The 15,463-nt window shown below is 42.5% G+C and overlaps 1 protein-coding gene across 2 annotated transcripts in view; it reads left to right on the forward strand.

Moving 5' to 3' along the window:
* The window catches only part of AVL9 (AVL9 cell migration associated), a 35,686-nt gene that overhangs the window by 8,745 nt on the left and 11,478 nt on the right, over positions 1 to 15,463 (forward strand). Inside the window, exons 1-9 of one of the 2 annotated variants that reach the window (XM_077916505.1) lie at positions 613 to 640; positions 1,529 to 1,614; positions 4,266 to 4,337; positions 5,880 to 5,969; positions 7,503 to 7,569; positions 8,109 to 8,149; positions 9,674 to 9,712; positions 11,747 to 11,816; positions 12,426 to 12,976. In XM_077916505.1, coding sequence (XP_077772631.1) covers positions 628 to 640; positions 1,529 to 1,614; positions 4,266 to 4,337; positions 5,880 to 5,969; positions 7,503 to 7,569; positions 8,109 to 8,149; positions 9,674 to 9,712; positions 11,747 to 11,816; positions 12,426 to 12,976 — 1,029 coding nt within the window. In that variant the 5' untranslated portion in view covers positions 613 to 627. Of the gene's footprint in view, positions 1 to 612; positions 641 to 1,528; positions 1,615 to 4,265; positions 4,338 to 5,879; positions 5,970 to 7,502; positions 7,570 to 8,108; positions 8,150 to 9,673; positions 9,713 to 11,746; positions 11,817 to 12,425; positions 12,977 to 15,463 lie in introns of those variants that run through there. The other variant, XM_028750001.2, reaches the window with a different exon arrangement.

The following is a 15,463-nucleotide window of genomic DNA, read 5'->3' on the forward strand; positions in this document are numbered from 1 at the left end:
TATGCTTTAAGGTGCCAGATTTGGCTTATCCTGATGCACTTCTGACAATAAAGGCTCTAACACTGATTAGCTAAGTTTGCGGAAGGTGGGGCTTGGAGTGTTCACTTAAACAGGAAACTTAAATTGTTTGCTGTCCATCTTCTGCGAGGAAAGCAAATTTCAGTCTGGCTGGGATTAAAACCTGACATACGGGTGGCTGTGGTAGATTGGGAAATCCTGGGAGGGAGTGAAGGCAAACTGACTGAAGGAAGGGTGCATGGGTCCAAGCGGTTTTCTGTTTGCCCTGCCACTTTCCTCCGGAAAACCTGCTCTTTACTGCTGAATCAGAGCACACACAAGTCTTCAAAAACTCTATTGACATTGATTTAGTGCTGAAGAGCAGGTTTTCCGGGGGGGGGGGGGGGAGTGGAAGTGTGGATGAGCCCTTAGAAAGAGAGACCCTGGGGAGAAGATTAGAGGCAGTGTAGAATGACAAGAAGCAGCTGATGAGGCTCTCCTGTGGGACAGGGCTGGGGAGATTGGCTGGTCAACAAACAGAGTGATTAAAGAAAGTTCAGTAAAGTAAGCAGCATAATGAAAAGCCGGAAGCCAAGGAAACCACGGGTGGTGGAGGTGTGAAGTTGAGGAATGGCCAAAAAAGGTAGGCCTCAGGCAAAACTTAGGGCCTAGAAACTGGAGTAGTTCTCCTTACCAGCCAGAAGGAAATAAGCCAAGAAAGGAGAGAGACAAAGAGACTCATTGACAGAATTTGGATCACAGGCTGACAGAAAGGCCGCTGGTTGTGGTTTCTGCTGTCATTGCAGCATTGTGACCCGGTGATTCTGAGAGGGTGTCAAGAGTCAAGGAATGGTGGTGGTGCCAAGTTTCCCCTGTGGATTTCAACTAACCAGCCAGTTCTTGGGCAGCAGGTTTATAGTTCCCTGGAATGGGATAGGGAGCAGCAGCTGCAAGATACAGTTCCTTATCGCTGCTGACTGAGGTGCACTCCTGGCTGTTACAAAAAGATCCATTGATGGATGAGCAAAACTAATTTTCCCCAGGGCAGTAAAATAGCTTGAGCAGGCTCTGCATGGTAATATACCATATTTTTCGCTCTATAAGACGCACCAGACCACAAGACGCACCTAGTTTTTGGAGGAGGAAAACAAGGAAAAAAATATTTTGAATCTCAGAAGCCAGAACAGCAAGAGGGATCGCTGCACAGTGAAAGCAGTGATCCCTCTTGCTGTTCTGGCTTCTGGGATAGCTGCGCAGCCTGCATTCACTCCACAACACACACACACATTTTCCCTTACTTTTTAGGAGGGAAAAAGTGAGTCTTAAAGAGCCAAAAATACGTTAAAATGCTCATGTAGACCCATGTTCTACCCATTATTCCACACCATAATGTTTTAGTTTTTCCTGGACATGTTAGGCTAGCTACCAAATTGGCTCTCAGGGTGATACTGAGCAGGATAACACTGTAGAAACTTCATACCTCTAATTGATACCTTTAGTGAATGGTAAGACCATTTCATTCCTCTTTCAGACACTGTGTTTTTTCACTTGCCACCAAGAAGCGGAGATCGAAGTACAGTCTATGGTGTCTCATGCTACAGGCAGATTGAAGCTAAGGTAATTATATTGCCATTGTGTGAACATTAAAAGAAAAAAGGTCTTGTGCAGGAACTTAGGTAGCTTCTCCAGTTTGGCATCCTCCAAATTTGACCATTTGTACAAAGTACTGGTGCAGATATTGGTATAATGTGAACATTAAGTCTTTGAGGCCCTTGATGCAGGGTAATATTCTTCCTGAATCTTTTTATGACAGAGCCTCTGTCATATGTTTGAGCTTTTTTTAGTTCTTGTGAACTGTTGGACTTAGCATTTGGCAATTGTCGAGGAACTTTTCATAGTGGCCTTTGTTTCAAACAAAATATAGTTAATATAAGCCACAGTTTGTTTGTTTGTTTGTTTGTTTGTTTGTTTGTTTGAGTGAAATGATAAACCATGGTTAAGCAAAATGAAAGACTCTGAATTCCTTCCTGTCACATGGGAGAAGAAGGGGGAGGAATGCATGAGCCTAAGGCTCTCCTGAACTGTGGTTTAGCATGATGTGCAAATATGAACATGGAAACATCCAGCTGCAGATTTTCTGGCCTGTATTGATACCATGAATGCAACTGAAAGAGTAAAATTCATTGTTTACACGGTGACTTCTCTTGATATCAAATGTTACGTGGGTAGTGATGTGAGGTGAGAATATTCTCCAGAGAATATTCTCCACAAACTGTAAATTCTAATGTAAGAACCAGTTTTACAACCCACATTAAAAAAGTCTAGTAAATAATAAGTCAAGCTGTGATATTGCCGGTGTAAGTAATGAATAATGATTTTTTTGATCCAGTTACATTACTGGGCATTGTGTCATTCACCATTGGCAGTTCTGAAATGCAGTTAGTTTAGTTAGTTAGTTAGTTAGTTTTAAAAGCGCTATTCATTTAATTTGATGAACATTTGAATTCATATGTATTTCAACTATATGTAATAGCACTTTTTTTCTATTTTGGTGTGACCTTATTCTTAGCAATTCTATACCCTTGGCCATACAGTGTGCTTTTTTTACAGAAAGTGCCCTGAATGCTTTATACACTTAAAATACCTAGGCCTAGCAAAGAATGTGAATTCACTGCATTGCCCCATTGAATAAAAGTATCTGTACAGTTTTTGGTTGCCATCTGAGCAAGTTTAGCCATGAATAAATTTTCAATGCATTAAAATTATATCTTTTTCAGTGCATCAAAATGAATATTCTCCTATTTTAAATGAAAATTCTCTAATACTCTCATTAATTGAGAACAGTCTCGAGAATATTCTCCAAAACATTATTCTCGAGAATTTAACATCACTATACGTTGGAACATATTTTTTTACTTTCTGTCCAGTTTAGTATACATTTAGCTATCAAATAGCACTTAATCTGCAACAAAATATCCAATAGCCTGGGATTCATAATCACATGTGTTTTAACCTCTTGCTCCTTTACTGTATGACTAACTCCTCTATTTACATAAACCCAGAAAAGCTGATAGAGATTATTTTGTTGATTCATGTTTAAATTAGCACTTGGATGAAGCAGGTGGAAGTTGGCCGTGAGCATTAACTATTAGTTTTCCGGGAGTTTTATGTTTAGAAATAGAACCGTAAATATATGTCTTCCTTTTGTGGGAGAAACTGATTTGATCTTAACCTAAGAGATGTAACTCAGGTGGTATGACTATGAAGGTTTTGATATGTTTGGTAAAGGCAGACCATTTTTCCTTTCTATGAAATGATAGTTTTAAAATCATGAGTTCCTAAATTATTCATTTATATTCTAATATTGTTGCCCTGTCATACTCCAGCAGCATTTATAGTCTGTTAAACCTCTGCAGCAATTTCATATCTCTAACTGGATATCACAGGATATTACAATAAAAGATTCATGGCAATGAAGCTACTGTTTTATTTCACTGTGACTGTTATAATTTTACTGGTCTTGTCTTCACTTACTACTATTTCTGCATTTAAAAAACAGATCTTACATTACATACCTGTCCATCTACACTCCCTTGCTTTTTTTGTGCAATTTGGGTGAATTATATGGTGGTGCTATGTAATTTTGGCTAAGAAAGCAACTGACTTTGTGACTCAGTTCACACATGATGCAAAACCATGGTTTAGTGTTACAAGGATGAGCCTGTGTGAGTATTAGGTTCACAGTCCCATGCATGCTTTCCTGAAAGTAAGCTCCACTGACCTCAAATGGGTAGATCTATGCATAGGATTGTTTGCCCTGTAAGGATAGCATCTGCTTCAACATTCCTCTTACACAGGAAAAGTGCCTTATTTTTCAGAACTAACGCATGTCTTCACATGTAAACTTGTGGAAGCTTCATAAATACATTAAAGTTGATATGATTACTGGGGGTGCCAAAAATGTAGACAATATATAGAAAAGGGATGGATCTCTTATTTTATTATTGTATTCAAAGCAAATCTTTTCACTTGGCTTTTTCTTATTGACCCCGTCTTCTCTCCCTTCTTTTTACCTTCCTTCTCTTTTCTCCATAACATGCCTAGTGCTTTATTAGACGACATGCCTACAGGCAGAGCTTGTCCTATTTTTTATTTTGTAGAGTGCTCAGTTGTTTTTATGAATGCTGCGGCTAAATGAGTATTTGTTTCTTAAAAGCGGATGTGTAAAAATACAGTAAAAGCTTGTTCTCTCTTACTCTTTTTCAAAGGCCTTGAAAGTACGGCAAGCAGATATTACCCGAGAAACAGTACAGAAAAGTGTCTGTGTTCTAAGTCAGCTGGTAAGAGATAGCTACATGCCTTAAAAATAGCCTGTTTGGGGATCTTTCTTTCTTGTTAGGCACACTCCTGTTGAAATCCAAGACAAAAGCATTCTTTCAAAATTGTATTCTAGTAAACAGAAAAATGCCATTTGCAAGCTCTTAAAATGACAGCATTTCTAATTTAATACACCCCAGAGCATTTTCCCCCTTTAGCTTTGTACAAAAGTGAAATAGGACACACAACACTTCTGGTCACACTCTTTATCATCGTTCAGATCTGTGAGGTCCATCACTGTACAGTTGAGGAACTGAATCTGGAGCATGGTTTGCCCAGCTCCCAACCCAAGATCCAGAAATTTAGCTATTAGGCCACGTTAACTCTCTCCCAGCATGCCTTTTCAAGTCACACCTCATGTAACAACTACCTGATGTGAAATACTTTTTGTGAGTGTGTACATGACACTCAAAGTTAGATTCTGGAGTTGAATTGCATAAGGAGCAAGAGAGAGATTCTTCATGGAGAAGTTGACTTGCGCAAGCAAAGCTTATTTATGTTTCTTTATGTATAGCATTTTTATCCAATCCTTACTCAGAGGTGCTCAAGGTAGTGTGTGTGGTTCTTCCTGCCCTGTTTTACCACAACAGCCCTATGAGGCAGGTTAGACAGAGGGTTAGTGATGGGCCCAAACTCAATCGGTGAACTTCACGGCTGACTTGAACATTGGATTTGAACCTGAGTTTGGTCTAAACCAGTGTTTCCCAACCTTGGGCCTCCAGCTGTTTTTGAACTACAATTCCCATCATCCCTGACCACTGGTCTTGCTAGCTAGGGATGATGGGAGTTGTAGTCCAAAAACAGCTGGAGGCCCAAGGTTGGGAAACACTGGTCTAAACCATAGAGCCTAGGGCTTGCCGATCAGAAGGTCAGCGGTTCGAATCCCTGCAATGGGGTACCGTTGCGGTTCGAATCCCTGCAACGGGGTACCGTTGCTCAGTACCAGCTCCTGCCAACCTAGCGGTTCGAAAGCACGTCAAGTGCAAGTAGATAAATAGGTACCGCTCCAAGCGGGAAGGTAAACGGTGTTTCCGTTCGCTGCTCTGGTTTGCCAGAAGCGGCTTAGTCATGCTGGCCACATGACCCGGAAAAACTGTCTGTCGACAAACGCCGGCTCCCTCGGCCAGTAAAGCGAGATGAGCATCACAACCCCAGAGTCATCCGCGACTGGACTTAACGGTCAGGGGTCCCTTTACCTTCCCTGGTCCAACACTGTAACTCTACACCAGCTCTCAAATGGAGCAAGGCAGCCCAATTTTGCCTGTATTTTACTACACTACTCTGATCAGATAGGAACACTATCACATTAATAAACTATTGCTCATTTTGACAGCAGGATGACTGACATAGTCAATCGTTACAAATAAACTGTTACCTAATGTATGTGTAATTTGTCATCAATTTGAGATCAATATGTGTAATTTGCTTTGAAGGGTAGCTGTTTTTGTCCTTGACTGTGTGCCTGCCTTTCTTGATGTAACATGATGATGTGTTTTCCTTTCAAGCCTCTGTATGGGCTACTCCAGGCTAAGCTGCAGCTAATTACACATGCCTACTTTGAAGAAAAAGACTTCTCACAAATTTCAATACTTAAGGTAAGTTTTCTGTATAGAAATGCAAACTCTTGTGTGATACTGATCTGTGAACCATAGAGGGCCTTCATTATTATCTAGTTGATTCCTAAACTTTAAAGTCACCCTTCCTTCATTTCTACCTGCATAGCTTTCCTTTCCCTTGAAGCAAATGGGGAAGCCCATGCAGACTGAGAGATAGGTGAACTCACTGGAGTCCACATCCAGGATAGAAAAAAAGGCTCTTAGCTTACATTATTTGCATTCAGAAGGTTTCTTTTTCTTGATTTTATTGTTTTATCTTTTTGCAAACCACTTTGAGGAGTAGGTGCACGTGCGTTTAAATCAAGCGGTATATTCTTTTTATGAAATAAAGAAAATAGACCAGGGGATGTGAATGTTGTGCTTTCCAGATGCTGATGAACTTAATTCCCATAATCCCTGGACACGGACCATACCAGCTGGATGGAAGTTGGAGTCCAACAGTATCTCAAGTGGACTATGTTAGCTACCACTGGTTAAGACCCAGGGGTGGTCAGCCTTGTGGTATCCTTGGGGTTTCCTTGCTGTCACCCTGAGCTCCACCTGCTGCAAAAAAGGCACACACTTAGAATTCTGACCCTGAGGTTGGTTTACTTTTGAGGCCCAGACAGTGGCGTAGCGTGGGTTGTCAGCACCCGGGGCAAGGCAAGTAATCTGCGCCCCCTAACCCGTGGATTTGCGCCCCCTAACCTGTGGATTTGCCCTAACCCCAGATGTTGCGCCCGGTGCGGCCGGCCCCCCCTGCACCCCCCACGCTACGCCACTGGGCCCAGAAGCTCACAGTCCTTCCCCACCAAAGTCCATTCCTGGTTACTCCAGCTTTCTTCATTTCAGCAAAGAGCCATTTTTTGTTGCTACCTTTGCTTAATAGTTGTGAGTCAGAAATGCTTGTTGATCTATTGAAAATTACCCAGGGATCTATTAGGTAGGACCCAGTCTACTTTCTGCCCATCCCTGGTGTGGCCAATACTGAGCTAGGTAAACGAGGGGGTCTGGCTCAGTTTAAGGCAATGCCCTATATTCCAAGATCAGCCTTTCACAACCTTGGGTCCCCAGGTATCGTTGGACTACAACTCCTATCATTCTTAGCCAGCATGGCCAGTGGTCAGGGTGTAGTTCAAGAACATCTGGGGATCCACGGTTGAGAAAGGCTGTCCTAGAATGAGCCCAGAGGAGCTATGTGTTGTTTTTCTCAACCAGTGCTTTTCCCCATTGCAAATGAGAGGGTTTTCAAATGCCATTGGTGGTATAGCACATTAAAAAGGGTCAAAGATCCCGTTGGGTTTACAGCCACTCTGGGTTCTACCAAAGGATCTCTGGATTCCAGCTGAAGCCTCTGGGAGTCCATTGGATCGATGTCTGTGCATTTAGTGACTCATTGAAAAAAAATGCCAAGAATCTTCTTCGTAGCATAGTATTTTGGCAGATCCATGCTGTATGAAGCCTTTTCATTTATTTTCTAGTAGATGCCTTTAGAAAGTGTTTTTAATGCTTTCAAAATTTATGGCTTTTCAGGAACTTTATGAGCATATGAATAGCTCGCTGGGAGGAAGCCCCCTGGAAGGATCACAAGTTTATCTCGGTAAGCAATATTTACTAAATAACACAACTGTTCAATTTTCATTTCCTAAAGCACTTTATTGGTACTAAAGTCTAATGCCAAGTCTGTGCGCGCCTAAATAATGTACTAATTATTGTGATTACTTTCCCCATCAGTCACGGGGCTAGATAAACCTGTCACTTTTCTCCTTTTACATAGAATGCTTGTCATTCTCGCTGCTGGGTGAGGAGAGCTGCTCAGATGCTTTTTCAAAATCATGTTTATTCAAAAGTAATGAGTGGATTATTAAAGGCCTATTAATAGGAGAAGGGCCAGATAATGTTCCTTCCTCCTGGCTTTGATGGGAGAAGGCAGTCAACTATTATTGGTAGTTAAAATCCAATTTGCATTTGTGATCAATGAACCATGTAAGCTCCCACAGATTCTTTGCCCCTAAGTGCTGGGAAAATAGTACAAAATCTTTTAATCCTGCTGCCAGCAGGTTTCTCCACATTTATAAGCAGGAAGGGTTGGTGGTTCTTACTAAGGTGTGCTAATTGTTTTGCTGTCCCTACTTTTAGGCCTGTCTCCACGAGATCTTGTCCTTCAGTTTAGACACAAGGTACGTTTCTTCCTGATGTGAATCCTGAAGGAGGTACATCTACTTCTGCCTTTGCTCTGCTTTTGACAAACAGTGAAGATGCATCTGCTCCAGCAAGGTTTATTAGGGGAATTCATTCTCAAATGTATTAAGACTGCTCAGTTTGTAAAGGTTACTATTCTGTGGTTTATAGTTGGCTTAGTTCGTTTGGGCTGGATGTGATACTTAATAGTGAAGGGTTGTAGCTCATTGGTAGAAGATCTGCTTTGCATACAGTAGGTCCCAGGTCCCCTCCCTAAAAACATGGAAAGCTTCTCCCAGTAAGTATTTACAACACTGATCTAGATGGACAAAAGATCTGACCTTGTCTGAGGCAGCTTCCTTTCATGGCAGATCTTGTACTGATGTAGACGGCCTTCAGGTAACATGGCCCCAAACCATTTGAGACTTTAAATATCAAAACCAGCACTTTAAACATGGCCCGGAATTGGTGTCACGTGCTCTGATCAACTTGCACCCACTTTGCAATCAAACTCAACAGCTGACATTTCTAAATCATCTTCAAAGGCAGCCCCATGTACAGTGTATCTACCTTGGATGTGACCACCACATGGATTACTGAGACAAGGTCCAGTCCCTCTAGATAGGGTCACAGGTGGCTTCCCTGTTTCCCCTGGAAAAAAGGCACTTGTACTTCCAAAAATAGTGCTGAGCCCAAGAGAAACCACAAACTTGGTCCTTCAGGGACGTCAAGGCCCATCAAACAGCAGTTGTACCCCTGTGTCCAGATCAGCTTGTTTCCCTAAGCATAGCACCTGTATATTATTTGGCCTGAGTTTCTGTTTATTCACCCTTATCCACCTCAGGACTGTCTCCAGACACCTATTTAGGATTTCAACAGCCTCCCTGAGATTGACAGGTGGAAAAGAGAAGCGGAGCTTGGCATCATCTCCAATTTGAGCTCAAGCTTCTGGGTGATTTCACCCAATGGTTTGACTTAGAAGATAAACAGCATGGGGGACAGAATAGAATCTTTAGGGCCTCCAGAAGCCAGAGGTATAGGTTACAAGAGAAATCATCCAGTATCATATTCTGGGACCAAACCCCCAGAAGGGACTAGGGCCGATGTAGTACCATTCCTCCCCTTTCCAATCCAGCTGCACGACCCAAAAAATACCGTGGTTAATGGTACTGAATGCCACTGAGAGGTCTAAGAAAATGAATCGTGTTGTGATCTTGTCTGGTTCTCATTGTAAGTCATCCACCAGGACGACCAAAGCCGTTTCTGCCCCGTATCTGGGCCTAAAACCTAGACATGTATAGTGTCTCATCTGTGCTGCTACTATGAGTTGTTTAATTGGTTGATTGAACCTTTTGAGTGCTTTGAGTATTTAAAAAAAAAAAGCCAAGTTATAAAAGCAAATGAAATCATTTGTTCAAATATTTATTGTGCATTTCTGAAGTGTCAAATGGAAATGATATCAAGAAATATTAATATGCATACCTATTGCTGTTGTTTAAGATTTGTGTCTCTTTGCTTTGAAGGTCTTAATACTTTTTAAGCTGATTCTCCTAGAGAAAAAGGTAAGATCTCTTCCTTCTCCCCAAGTTGGCAGAAAGAACTGAAATGGACTTGCTTAATGACGTAGTTTAATGGAATATGGATTAAAAGCCTCTGTGGATAGATGTTATGAGCTATCCCACGCATGCAGTTAGCTAGTATGGAGACGTGCCTGTTCTGTTTGCCTGCTTTTTAATGTTTCAATTCAGCAGTAGTTGCCATGGCAAAGGTAAGCGAACTTTGCTAAAGTTGTGGTGTGGCTACATGGATACAGATATGCAGATGTACAGAGACAGCCTAACACAAAATGGCTGCCAAATATAAAAGAGCAGAAAAGGAAAGTACCCCAAAATGGTACAGGCATGTCTCCTTCCGCCCGCTGGGAAAAAGGCACCTACATCAGCCAACACTGTGCTCACTCCCAGAGAGAAGCTCTCTGCATCTTTCACTTTGCTCAGACCATGTCACAGCCTTGACATGTAATAAAAGATGGGCAGGCTTATAAGAGTGTGTGTTCAGTGTAGTAGAAGCCAAGCCAATGTAAACAGGAACTGGGCAGGAAGAGCAAATCGTCTCTCAAGCATTGTAGATTTTTGAGAGGATATTTACTGAGATCATTTGCGGGAACCATAGGAGGTTAGGGTGCGCCTGTGGGTACCCTTGGTTTATATTCATCCAGTAGCCACATATGTTTAAAAATGAAGGGTGGAAGGGATTAATTCATGGGTAGGCAGCCTAAGGCCCGAGGGCCGGATACAGCCCAATTGCCTTCTAAATCCGGCCTGCGGGCGGTCCAGGAATTAGCGTGTTTTTACATGGGTAGAATGTGCCCTTTTATTTAAGATGCATCTCTGGGTTATTTGTGGGGCATAGGAATCTGTTCACCCCCCCCCCATATAGTCCACGCCCCCTCAAGGTCTGAGGGACAGTGGACTTGCCCCCTGCTGGAAAAGTTTGCTGACCCCTGGATTAAATTCTGCATGCTATTATAGCTACAGCAGCATGGGAAGATGATTATTAATCTGAACTTTTTACATGTCACAAAGCATAAAAGCAAGAGTGCTCCAGAGCGTCAAGTCATACTTCCCCTTCCCGTTTTAATGCACTGAAATCTATGGGATGTTTCCTGGAACCTATGAGGAAGGAAGACCAAACGCAGAGTAGTATATCCTCTGTTTCTAGGTTCAGTCTTCAGCGGAGGTACTGAGGGTTCTTCCAGCTGTATAGCTGGAATTATCTGAGATTACAAATGTTGCAGAAGAAGAGGGGGTAAGGTGTTCGTCATGAAACAAAAGAGCAGGTGAAGCTCTTTGAAGAATAGGTCTTAACTAAGAGCAGGTCCATGCTGACTCAGACTATATACCTTGAGACCTGGCTCCAGATGCATTCAAGAACTATTAACAGCACACAGTACTCTGTTGGCTCCTAGGCTCTGGATATAGATGGAGTTGGGGCATCCTTGAATAATTTAGCTAAACTGCAATATAGGAAAAATTGTGTCTAATGCTTTAAAAAAATTGCTGCTTGTGATTCCTATTTCCAGTGCTGTAGAGTTCTGCATGCTGTTCTGTAAACATCTAAACCACTGAGCCTCTTGGGCTTGCCGATCAGAAGGTCAGCGGTTCGAATCCCCGCAACGGGATGAGCTCCCGTTGCTTGGTCCTAGCTCCTGCCAACCTAGCAGTTCAAAAGCACGTCAAGTGCAAGTAGATAAATAGGTACTGCTCTGGCAGGAAGGTAAATGGCATTTCCGTGCGCTGCTCTGGTTTCGGTGTTCTGTTGTGCCAGAAGCGGCTTAGTTATGCTGGCCACATTACCCAGAAAACTGTCTGCAGACAAATGTCGGCTCCCTCGGCCTGTAAAGCGAGATGAGCGCCACAACCCCAGAGTCATCTGCGACTCGACTTAACTGTCAGGGGTCCTTTACCTTTTCCCTTTTTATGCCTCAGAAAGTCATGTGCTGCTGTCATTCTGGGTGTTATGAACTGGAATTGTTTGTTTTTCATTCTCTCTCTCTAGAAATTAATGTTTGTCATTCCCACCCCCCTCCCTTTCAGGTTCTGTTTTATATCTCTCCAGTGAATAGGCTGGTGGGAGCCCTAATGACAGTCTTATCACTCTTTCCTGGTAAGTGAGAGTAAAGTATTTACAACAATAGAAAGCATGACACCTGAACCTAGAACTGTGATTAGCTATGGTTGGTTTCCACAAGCCATTTTTAGAAATCACTGTTTGAAGTTGGTTTGTTTGAAACAAACCATAGTTAATGTTAACCACAGTTTGCTGGCCCAGACCACGTGAAAAATCACAGTTTACCAGAACTCCTCCTCCCAGTCATACAGTAAGAGGAGAAGAAGGGAAATGTCAAGGCCGGAAGAAGGCTATGTTCATTCAGGTTTTGCTAAACCATAGATCAGAATGACCTTCGGATACAGCTTGTCTCATGAAAGATCACTAGTATGGTATATTCTAGCAAGTATGAGGAACTGCACTTCAAGCTATAAATATACTGTGCATGGAAATCGAAGATCATTCTTAGAATCATAGAATTGGAGGCGACCCCGAGAATCATCTAGTCCAACCCCCTGCCATGCAGGAAATTTCAACTAAAGCATCTTTGCTCAGGAAAAAGGGAGCCTTCAGATAATGTAGCTTTCAAAGTATGCAATGTGTTTTGCATTATGATAAACTCGCTTTTCATGATGCTGTTATCCAAGAGATTTTTATAATTCCCAGGTATGATAGAGCATGGTCTCACTGACTGTTCACAGTACCGGCCAAGGAAGAGTGTTTCAGAGGATGTCGGCCAGCAGGAAGTCCCACCTCCTACAGATTATTATGTTTCCTTGTCCACTGTGGCGCTTTCAAACGAAAACGTGGAAACAGATGCAGAAGGCCCAACGTTGTCCGGAAACCAAGAACGGGACACTGAGAAAGTAGACGTACCTTTATTTCAGACCGAGGACAATCTCAACGGAGCACGCGTCTCCAGGGAGAATGGGCAGCATTTGAAACCTCCTTCACGCACTTCTCCAGAATCATCTGAAAGTGACTGGGAAACCCTAGATCCTAATATCCTGGAGGACCCCAGCTTGAAAGAAGGAGAAGGTGAAATCACTGCAGTAGCAGCACAGACTGAAATCCTGCCAAAGGAACCTGCAGTCTCTGAAAGCATTCCCATTACTGTGCAGCCTCAACCTAACACAGGGCACGCCGTCTTTGTTCCTGGCCTTATATCTGGTTTGGAAGAGGACCAGTATGGCATGCCGTTAGCTGTTTTCACTAAGGTAATGTTCTGGCTTCTGGAAAGTTTCCGCGTTGCTTTTTATCTTGTTTCAAAGTTGTATTTTTATCCTCTCATTGGGTAAGCTGTCCTGGAGCAAGTGCTACTCATAAAGGTGGACTGCGAAAAAAATTAAAAACGAATAAGCAATTCCTTTAGTAAATTAGTCAACAAAACATTGTGGCCTCTCTTTTGAAAAGGTGAGGACCCGTTTTCTACAAGGTCTCCTTTTTCGGATGGTGAATGCCATGGGGTCATAACAAACCTTGCACAGTTTAAATTTGCCACAGTTGTAGACAGAGGAATGAGGTATCTGATCAAAGCTCCACAATTAAAGGAGGAGGGAAATACAATAATGTGACAGGGGGGAAAGCATAGCACAAGTCTTCCAGATCTCCCTGTCCTGGTAATACAAGCTGGGCAGCTGTGCTGACAGGGTCAGTGGTGTTAACCTTTTGGGAAACTGCAAGGATTTCTTAATACCCAAAGGGAGTGGGACAAAAAACCAAAACAGACAGAACACCCCAGAGCATTTGTGCCATCACCAGGAACTGGGGTGTACTCACTCATGGCAGGGCCCTGATAGGATGGAAGTAACAAACACTTTCTCTGATCTGGCCAGGGTCATAGGTCATTGGTGGAGAACTGCTTTGCATAGTCCACAACATCTCCAGGAAAGACTAGGAATTTTCCCTGTCTGGAACCCAGAAGAGCCATTGCTGGTCAGTGTAGAGACCATAATGAGCTAGATGGGCTGTTGGTTGGACTTGATATAAGGCAGCTTCCTATTCAGCTCAGAATAGGCACACCGAAGTTAATGCACATGGCTTAGTTTCAGTAAAGTTAATGTGTCTACTCTGAGCAAGACTTGGCTGAATATTGCCCTGTGTCCCTATTCCATATGAAAAGTCTCAAAAGAGCAGCACTGACTTTGTGAGTCTGGGACCTAGCCTAGCTCTGCGTTTCCAGCACTTGCCATGTATGAAACACTCATTAAATTCTCACTGCTAAGAACACTCATTAAATTCTATCTATCCAGTAGTGTAAAACAGTGTTTTTATTGTCACATGAATTGTGGACCTCAGATCTTCAGCAGTCATCGGCTTCGTGCATTTTAACTGCATGTTTGCCGATTTTATATCTGTAACTTGAGAAGACCAATCAAGAATCCTAAAGCCCATGACCCACTTGCAGGTCACAACCCACAGATTGGGAAATGCAGGTCTGAAAGAGACCTCCAGAATATCTGGGTCCCATTGACTACTATGGCCGACAGATACAGTGGTACCTTGGGTTACATACGCTTCAGGTTACAGATGCTTCAGGTTACAGACTCCGCTAACCCAGAAATAGTACTTCGGGTTAAGAACTTTGCTTCAGGATGAGAACAGAAATCGCGTGGCGGCAGTGGGAGGCCCCATTAGCTAAAGTGGTATCTCAGGTTAAGAACAGTTTCAGGTTAAGAACGGACCTCCGAAACGAATTAAGTACGTAACCAGAGGTACCACTGTGCTGTATAAATAAATCTATCATGAACAACTTGAGTGCTGGTGGCTCCTGTAAGTAAGATAATGTCAGGAGCATGTTGATACCTTAGGCCAGAGGTAGCCAAGGTGGGAGTCTCCAGATGAACTCCAACTCTCCTAAGCCCCTGCCAGCAAGGCCAATGGTCAAGGTGCTTTGGACCGAAACATTGGAAGGGCACCATGCGAAGCGGTCTGGAGGGCTAAACAACATTACAGATGTTATAGTATGGGAATTCTTGTCTCTCGTGCCCAGATTGCTTGAGGCAGTGCCCCAGTTCATGTTTGTTTCCTTCCCCCCCCATGTGTCTTTAGTCTTTCAAGTCAACAGCACAATTTTTATAACAGCTGGAAGTGGGCTAGAGTTACTGATTCTATTTATAAGTTAAAATTATGCTTTCAATAGCATCAGTTAAAATTTAGGGTATAATCTACATTAAAGTGTTTTGTTCAAAGACTTCTTAAAAATAGTAAACTTTCCTGGAAAATACTGGCGTAATTGATGGCAGACACACGCAAACTATAGCCATGTGCTCTGTAATCTTAATTTTGTGAAACTCTAGCTGGAAAACCTGATATCAACTTCTTTTGGAATGAGTTTACTTACTCAGTTTTTATAGGATACTGTTGGATCATAAGCTTGACTTCCTGTAATTCTTCCATGGTTACTCATTTAAAAACAGTTCCCCTTCCTCCACCATAAATTTTCCATGTTAAACTCACAGTGTTACTGCAATATTACTTGGGGGGGGGGGTTAAATTTCTAAAAGTGAGTAATCACAAAGCAAGAGTGTTCTAGTGGTGACAGTTTCCTATAAAATTTAATAATGAAACGATCAACTTTTTGCAGTATGCCTTACTCATATACAACTTCCCAGCATAGTACATTCTGTCCTTATGTTCTTTGCTGAGACTCCGAAGGTCACAGTAATTGGGCTTGCAGTCAGATCAATCCGTTCTCATTGCCC

The sequence above is a fragment of the Podarcis muralis genome, chromosome 12 (genome assembly GCF_964188315.1).
Source record: "Podarcis muralis chromosome 12, rPodMur119.hap1.1, whole genome shotgun sequence".
NCBI classification, from domain to species: Eukaryota; Metazoa; Chordata; class Lepidosauria; order Squamata; family Lacertidae; genus Podarcis; species Podarcis muralis.